General features: G+C 40.7%; 1 protein-coding gene across 1 annotated transcript in view; it reads right to left on the bottom strand.

Annotated features, from left to right (window-relative positions):
* Positions 1 to 8,889, bottom strand: part of LOC101851885 (activating signal cointegrator 1 complex subunit 2) — a gene marked incomplete at its 3' end in the record, with an annotated part of 19,235 nt that extends 10,346 nt beyond the window's left edge. The window contains 7 exon segments of the mRNA XM_013086118.2: positions 1,149 to 1,223; positions 3,235 to 3,464; positions 4,287 to 4,484; positions 5,107 to 5,218; positions 5,847 to 5,905; positions 6,497 to 6,658; positions 8,664 to 8,889. Coding sequence (XP_012941572.1) covers positions 1,149 to 1,223; positions 3,235 to 3,464; positions 4,287 to 4,484; positions 5,107 to 5,218; positions 5,847 to 5,905; positions 6,497 to 6,658; positions 8,664 to 8,729 — 902 coding nt within the window.
* Between the last annotated feature and the right edge of the window lie 477 nt (positions 8,890 to 9,366).

Here is a 9,366-nt window from a genome sequence, read left to right as displayed (position 1 = left end):
GCAGCAATTATAATTATAATAAAAATAATAATCTAAGACAGTGACATAAAAACCGACCTAGTTTATAAAACGCAGGAGATATATTTCATCATAACAAAGACTTCCCTTTTTGAATGACCAGTTTTCAATCTCTCCACATTTTTGTAAAAACAAATACTTGAAAAAAAAATGCAAGAAGTCCATTAACGAAAGAAATTAAGTTTAGTATTCATTAGTTTCACGGCACTTGCAACACAATAAGGTCATATAAGTGAGGGGAAGATTAGAGGTGTTACAAGAGAGAAACAAACACAAAAAAGAAGGAGGAGAAATCAGGACGATAGATGTTTGTTAGGAAAAAAGGAGCAAACCACAGCAGAGCACCCGCCAACCACTCACTCAAAGATTAAAGGTGTTACAAGAGAGTAATAAACAATTTTTAAAAAGGAGAAGAGAAAAGGATGATACCGTTAGGTATTTGATAGGAAAGAAGGAGCAAACCACACCAGTTTAGTTTTAGTAAGGTTTTACAGCGCTCTAAACTGCATAAGGTCATATGAGCGCCAAGGGGTGAGGAGGTCAATAGAGAAGTCCATATGAAACCAGCACCAAAGCACCCGCCAACCATCTGCTACCTGGAGTTCTCGAGGATGGGCCTCAAGCAGACGGCGTTGAGAATGCTGTGCACGACCGACAGGAGACATTTCTTGATCTGATGGAGCCGGAGGGTCAGCTTCTTCCTCACGCTGACCACAGACGAAAGAGAGAAGAAGACACATTGCTTTGTTTTAGTAAGTGTTTTACGGCACTTGCAACACAATTAGTTTAGTTTTAGTAGAGGTTTTACGGCGCTCGCAACTGTATAAGGTCATATGAGCGCCAGAAGATTAGAGGTGTTACAAGAGAGTAACAAACATAAAAAAGAAGAAGGGGAGATATGCCCCAAAACTGACGAGCGCCTGATTCCACCACGTTGTGACACATTTGGTAGACAACACCACGTTGGCAGCTGCCTGGTAACAAAGTTTATCCTTTAGTTTATCAATAACAACAACAACAATCCGGATCGGTAACATCCTTTGGTTTTATCGGCACATAAAATTGGCATAATGGACTGGCAATTCCGACAAAGTGTTCGGACAGATGCTGACCAGCGAAGGTGTTCGTACCTGGCCGAGGGGAAGTCGTGCTGTTTGATGGCCAAGGTCAGCTCTGGCGTCACGGCTTCGTAGAAATTGGCGATCCTGCGGGATAGACAGACGGGTTTCAAAAGAGTATGCACGTGTACAAGTACAGAAATGTAAAGAGCTGAAATTGTTAGAAAGAATTTCCTCCACAGGTCAAATAAAGTATCTTATCTTATCTTATCTTATCTTACCTTACCTTACCTTACCTCACCTTATCTTACCTTATCATATCTAATCATACCTTACCTTATTTTATCTTACCTTATCTTACCTTACTTTTTCTCATCTTATCTCATCTTATCTTACCTTGTCTAATCTCATCTTATCTTACCTTGTCTAATCTCATCTTATCTTACCTTATCTCATCTTACTTACCTTATTTCATCTTACTTACCTTATCCCATCTTATCCTACTTACCTTATCTCATCTTATCTTACCTTATCTCATTTTATCTTACTTACCTTATCTCATCTTACTTACCTTATCTCATCTTATCTTACTTACCTTATCTCATCTTATCTTACTTACCGTATCTCATCTTATCTTACATTATCTCATCTTATCTTACCGTATCTCATTTTATCTTACTTACCTTATCTCATCTTATCTTACTTACCTTATCTCATCTTATCTTACTTACCTTATCGCATCTTATCTCACCTTACCTTACCTTATCTCACCTTACCTTACCTTATCTCACCTTATCTTATCTTACTTACCTTATCGCATCTTATCTCACCTTACCTTACCTTATCTCACCTTACCTTACCTTACCTTATCTCACCTTATCTTACCTTATCTCACCTTATCTTATCTTACTTACATCAGTAGCAACCTCCACAAGAACAAAACAAAACTTATCTCTTTAATTAACCCCTGAATTATTTTCTACGATTAGACGGAAAGATTCCCAGATCTCATGCGCTTTCCAATCTATTATGTTTGAGAGGAAAGAGGGAGCAAACCACGCTAGGGAACCTGTCACTACGACAGTCCCACATTTAGTCAGATACCTGCTCAGATTAACTCACTTGAGCCTATTCCCATGTATTTACGGGACACCCGGCCGGTCTGGTGGCACAATCCTGTGTATTTACGGGATACGCTTTATCGATCGATATCTCCAGTGTTTTTGCGTTACGAGCTACTGGAAGTGGTAAGCCAACAGTTGACCCACTTATTTTGTACTCACGCATTGCGATAGATGATTTTATTACAAATTGGGCAAAAATGAATTGCGTAACCCAAAGATAATAATAATAATAATAAATAGCATTTGTATAGCGCATATCCCCGCTCAACAGCAGGCTCTATGCGCTTTACACTATATTATTACCCCAGCAGACCATAGAACACTCCGAAACATTCTCAGCTTCCAGGGAAGTATACAGCGCAAGCAGCTGATTAAGCGCTCAAACACTAACAAACTGACAAGATCTTTCGCTGTCTATAGCCGGGTACCCATTCCCACCTGGGTGAAGTGAGGAAAAATCGTGTAAAGTGCCTTTCCCAAGGACACAACGTCGGGCCCCTGGCAGGATTCGAACCCACGACCTTACGGTTGCGAGTCCGAGAGCCTAACCACTAGGCCACCGACGCCACAAAGACATTGCCATTTCCACATATTAAAAAAATGCAAATTATTTGAACAACTTAGGTGAAATTTTCTTTTTCTGCGAGAGCATTTCTTTCCTTCTTTTGTTGCATTAACAAAATTATGAAAACTTTCAGTCTTTTTTTTCGTGGTTAAAGATTCAATATACCCTAAAACTGTCAGGCAGCAATGCTTATTGGTTGAAAAATAGCTCAGGCTCAAGTGAGTTAACACTTTGTAATCTCACAGCCAGAAGTACTAAATACCCCATCTGGCCACCCAGCCAGGAGAGCTGCCACTGCAACAGACTTATCAGACCTGGTGCAGAACTGCGTCAGGTGACCGCAAACTGTTAATATGAAAAACATCTCTCCCCTCTTTGAAAGACACAACCATCGACCAGATATTGAGAAAACCATGTGAAATTTTAAAAAAATTAAAAGTGAAAAACCAATTTCGAACAAGTGACATACACGGGACAGAACAGGAACTGCTGGAAGATCTGACAGGCGGGTGGGTGCACGTCGAGGAATCGGTGTAGCGTGTCGGCCGTGTCGCTCAGGTAGTGGACGATGTCCTCAAGGTCGGACGAGGACATAGAGGACAGGTTGTTCCCCGAGGCCACCGAGTCCTCCAGCTTCTGGGGCGCCATCAGGGACGACTCGAGTTGCACGCCGCACCGTGCTGCTATGTTGGTGAACACCTGGAGATAGAGAGATTTGTTTGTTTTAGTAAAGGTTTTACGGCGCTCCCAACTGCATAAGGTCATATGAGCGCCAAGGGACGGAGGTCAACAGAGAAGTCCTTACAGGAAATCAGGCTTACTCTGCTCACCTCTCTAGCCTCAACAACACAAAGTCTGCTTCGACTATCAAGGCACCATGAAAATAGCGGGTCACAAGAGTGTGACAAGCATACAAAAGAAGTAGAGGAAAAATGACGAAAGTAAGGATTAGGAAAGAAAAAGCAGCAGTTCCCTGTTGCAGTTCTGGCACAGTTATGAGCTTGACATTGATCAATCAGCCCATTTACAATTACAATTCTACTGTGCATAAGAACTCGAGATGTTAATGTCCCCCCCTTTGAGAATGGCCTAAAGACACTAAAGTCAGTAGCACCGCCCCGGGGGATATTGAAACTGTGACTAGGTTGTTTTTTTAAAGAATTAGAATTCAAATTTCAGAATGACCCTATTTTTGAATGATTACACTGACAAAAAAAAACCCCTCTTTTTCTCAAAACTGCTCTGAAGAAAAACAAAGGCGTTATGTCAGCTTACAGTAGAACAGGGACACAAAAGAAATCAGAAATAGGACGAGCAGATTACAACACACTGCCCATCAAACACCCACCCACGGCGGAGGAAGAGACACCACCCCAAAACTTCACCTGCAGAATGGTGGGCACCGTCTCCCTCAGGTCGTTTAGAAACCCCCAAAAAAGAAATAGGATGAGCAGACCACACCACAGCACCCACCAAACACCCACCCACGGCGGAGGAAGAGACACCACCCCAAAACTTCACCTGCAGAATGGTGGGCACCGTGTCCCTCAGGTCGTTAAGGTACTTGGGCTGTTGCATGAAGATGTTCCCCACCATTTTGTTGAGGAGCGAGCCGTTTGTCTTCCCGTACAGGGAGCAGAGGTCAAGGACTTTTGGGATGTCGAACAGGAAGTTCTCATACAGGATTTCTCCAAACACCTCCGGAGTGATGAAATGATCCTGTCATAAAAACAAAACAAACAAAAATAAAAAAATCAGAGAAGCTTGTCATAAAGCGTTCTGAAACAAAGAAAATCTGGGACTACAAAAAGTGGGCCATGGTCTACAATCCCCCACATCAACAATTCTAAAGCCAGGTTAACATCAATACTTGTTTGACAAAATAAAAAGTAACAAAAAATTCACTATAAAAAATTTGTCAGAATAATGATAAACAAACAAGTGATCAGAAATTCAAATTCATGATAAACAAATTAGAGATTAGAATGTGAAAAATACAGTCCTCTAAACCAGCAAATTGTATTTTACGAGCAAACTCCCCCCCCCCCCCCCCCCCCCAAAAAAAACCTTATCAAAACACTTTAACAATCGAGAGAGAAAGAAAGGCCAAAACACTTTTCACAATCAACTTGAGCTCCTATTGTGCAAACATTTTGAGCATCTCTCCCCAGAATAACTCATTATCTTAATCATGATATGCAGAAACAGCAAAACAAATTGGAAATTAAAACCAGCTATCGTATAGTTTTTTTTAAACCCAAAGGATAAAACGACCTCCTTGAAAGAGTTTGACAACCATTCTTTGCTTGAAATTCAGTGCACAAAAGATGAGAGAAGGCACCTTTGACTCCTTGTGCGTCGACATGCGTAGATAAACCATGAACACAAGTCGACAGAGCTCTGCCTGACGCTGCTTTGCTGCTTCCGGAAGATTCATCAGCATGTCTCGTGATCTATATTTAGGAAAAGGTCAGAGAGTGAGTCTGGTATAAATTACATTCCTGTAACAATGATATGATATTATGGTCGCTTTTAAGGAGAGTTTTCTCTATAACTAAACAAATATATACACCAAAGAAACCAAACTTCTCCTATCGGTAGGGCAACACCCACTTTTGGTGAAGGTTGAGATTTCTGGAAACCCCCGAAATCTGGGCTAGCCCGCTTGTCCTTAAAAGCGACCATATATTGATGCAAGAATGCTGAAAAAGAACAATAGACTGAAATGAAAGGTAAATTTTAATAAGAAAGAAAGAACTTCCGACCGCACTTCCCCACCACCCACAAGAAGTCTTCCACTGAGATTTTTTTTTTCTTAATAAATGTTTTACGGCACTTGCAACACAATAAGGTCATATAAGTGCCGAAGATTAAAGGGGTTACTAGAGAGTAACAAACACAAAAAAGAAGGAGGGGAGATCAGGACGATAGATGTTTGATAGGAAAGAAGAAGCAAACCACACCAGAGCACCCACCAACCACCCTCAGATAAGAGACTGAAATGAAACATAAATTATAAGAAAGAAGGAACTTCCAACAGCATTTTCCCACCACCCACAAGCAGTTTCCCACTAGGATTACCTGGGACAATAGCGCAGAAATGAGTCCAAAGCTTTGTGAAGGCTGTCATCAAACACTGCCTGAAAATAGAATAAAATAAAACAAGATAAAATACAATAAATTTGTAAAGTAAAGTCAAAAACTATTTAAAACTAAGTGACAGAAATAGTAACAACAGTAACACACCTATTTAAAAAAACCATCCCAATGTGTTTCTAGCTGCTATTTAAATTTCAGAACCTAATCAAATCCGAATAATGAATACTTTACTGTACTTTATAAAGATACGACAGTTGGAAATAAAACTAGTACACTATAAAAAAAGAATTTGTCGTACTACATTCCTGCAGGTAAATAAAGGTAATGCGGAGCCAAAACTATATTTGAAATGGTGAGTAGCTACTCCTCTTTTAAATTCAAAGAAGATGGAGCCTCCCATTAAAATGTTGACTATCACTCTCTTGTGAACTGCTATTAGCGTGGTGCCTTGATAGTCGAAGCAGACTTTGTGCTGTTGAGACAGGAGAAGTGAGCAGAGTAAGCCTGATTCCCTGTTTGGACTTCTCTGTTGACATCCATCCCTTGGCACTCATCATGACCTTATAATGCAGTTGTGAGCGTCGTAAAACCTCTACTAAAACAAAACAAAAAAAACAGATTCTCCAGCTGACCTGGCACCAGAACTTGTCGTGTGGCTGCTGGAGAAGCCAGTGCAGGTCGTCGCACAGATACGCCACTCGCTCCATCCACGCGTCGTACTCCGCGCGATCGTCCATACTCTCAGGGGGGGTCACGTACTGGACAAACACCATTTTCTCGATACGACTCGGATGCTGTAAGGAGTAAACCAAAAAAAATTGAATTAAAGTATTTTTGAGGCATCGTGGTGAAATCAGGCGCTCGTCAAAATAATGAAATCAAAGAAATCGACATTTTTGGGGCCGATGTGCAATTCTTTTCTAATTTTCTTTTTTTTGACTCAACACCTTTCATGTCCATTTTTGTATTGATTTCACTGAAACATTGATTAAAGGCACATAACATGTAAATTTTCAGTTTCCAAGGACTCTCAGGCTATGAAGGTTACCAAACTTTAGCAGCCATTTTCTCGCTAATTTTACCTCTGACGCCAAGCGACCCTGACCTCCTTCAATCGCAAATATTTTGATTTCTATTCAACATAGATGGATATTTTTTCACCAAAAGGAAGACAAACGAACAGACTTTAAGATGATACCGATGATCCCATATGCCCAAAATTTGACAAGCGCCTGATTCCGAAACGTCGTGACACATTATACAATTCTGCTACTTACCAGCTCTATCAGGAGAATAGAAGCAAGAAGACAATCTTTGAAGAAACTTTTAAAAATAGTTTGGTACAATTAGAACTCAAAGACGTCATCACCTACAAAGGATGTTTAATCTTTCAAGAAACATAAAAGCCTCACTTGTCAGCTTAATCGAAACTTAAAAAGGTTGGCACACATGCCAAACAATGAGTGGAGATAGGGTGTAAGGGTTAGCAGTAGAAACATAGAATCGGAAGCCCCTCTGAGGCTGAAACCCCTCAGATTTGTAAACTAGAATAAAGTACTAGAATATACTATCATGTATGATAAGGCTTTGGTATGTATTATTTTAAAAACTATTGAATATTTCAGAATTTATTATCTACCTGACTACTGTCAATTTGCATTATAATTATAATACATGTAGAAATGAACAAAAGGAAAGTGCTGTACATTACAATGCCTGAGTAGGAGCATGAGACGGAAGTGAAAGTAAAATAAAGATAATAATACCGTGTTAGGTATTGTTTACTGGAGTGGTCGCTCGTTACGGAAGTCCTTCGACAAAAAAAATCAACGGCTAGAGGGTTACACAGGAATTTAATAAGCCCCCTTCTATATCTCATAATCTGAAGTTTTTAAAATACAGTTGGGTTTTTAATTTTATATTGATTTGCGATAGTTTAGAGGCCATATATTATGTAATCTGCAGCAAGCAACACCACTGAAGTTTGACCCCCAAAGCAGTGCTTTTCTGTGTGCGGGAGAGAAAGGAAAAATTCATTGTAATCAAGGAGTTAGGGCAAGGGTTGGTAAGCAGGGTTAGTGTTTAGCACCCATTGGCAAGATCGGATCAGTTTGGTTTGCTTTAGAAGGTGGGGCTTGCCATATTAAGGGCGAAAAACGACCAACGTGGCGCAAAGAAAACAAAGCCGACGCTGCCCCTAAAAGCAACGCATTTGTTTTTCAAGGCCACAACTCGGGTGATCGGTTTGTGATAGAAAGGATCCCCCAATGCCCAAGGCCAAGGACTGAAGTATGAAGGCTGAACGAATAAATAATGAAGGCTTCTCTGACTGAAGACGAAGGGGAAAGGTTGGCGCTTTTTCGGTAGATCTAGATCTAGTTCCCACCACTGAATTGTTGTTCGCGGGTTTTGGCCCCAACAAGAGTAGGGGGGGTTTCACTGAGTTTCAGGGGGGCATATGCCCCCCTGATTTTACCATAATTTGATGTTTTGCAGTTGTTAGGTTTGATATCTTAGCTCACCGCGCATCAAACCGTATAGATCTAGATTCAAATATAGGGGGGTGGGAACTACCGAAAAAGCACCGAGCCGAAGGGTTAGCCTACCCTCATCCAACCACCTTAATAACCTTATCCATAAAATGTGAATAATATGTGGAGAGTTGGCAGACTGCCGAGAAATGGACTACACTGAGAGAATAGCTTATTTCTCCCAACACCCCTCCCCGCCCTCCCTCCCCAGGTAAAATGTAAATCCATCTCGAATCTCTACTTTCGTTTTCAATTTCACATTTCTTACCAGAGATGCTTGCGTTTTGTTACCATCTGGTAAAACTTCTTTCATTTTATCTAACGGAACAGGCATCGTCTTCCTTTTAGGTGATCCCTCAACAATAACAAAGGGCAGAATCTTCGTGTATGGTGCCAATTTCCTTTCCTATCGGCGGACGACACAACGTCGCCTTCGTCTCGTAAAACAGTTGCCGACTTTCTCGCAATAATGCAATCCCGAAACCGGATGTTATTGGTGAGTACCTCAGTTTCCGGTTGCCGGTTGCTAGTTGCCAGATTGGGCAAAACAAAAGACCGATTCTTTTGAATTTCACATGTTTATTCCCACCATTGACTATGATTCCGACGATTAAATTCCATACCAGTCAGGTTTGTTGATCATGTTATTACGCCTTGTAATCTTGTTTTATATGTGCGAAACAGGAAAAACAGCATCATTGAGAAGCATAACATAAACCCACAGCAATATAATACAAAGTTTTACCAACTTACAACAACAAACAACAAAAACAACAAACAACAAACAACAACAATAACAAACAAAAGAAAACCAAGAAGACTAGCTTCACCTTGCTAAAAGTAAAAGCACATTGTTTCAGCTCAACTTGTTTCGGTTCTTTTTGTGCTCATCCAATTAATTGACTCCCTTCCAGCCCCCAGCCCCAACCCCATCTCTCTCTCTCTCTCTCTCTCTCTCTCTCTCTCTCTCA

This window comes from Aplysia californica, unplaced genomic scaffold, assembly GCF_000002075.1.
Source record: "Aplysia californica isolate F4 #8 unplaced genomic scaffold, AplCal3.0 scaffold00437, whole genome shotgun sequence".
In the NCBI taxonomy this organism is placed as follows: domain Eukaryota; kingdom Metazoa; phylum Mollusca; class Gastropoda; order Aplysiida; family Aplysiidae; genus Aplysia; species Aplysia californica.
This window is presented reverse-complemented; position numbering and strand designations above follow the sequence as displayed.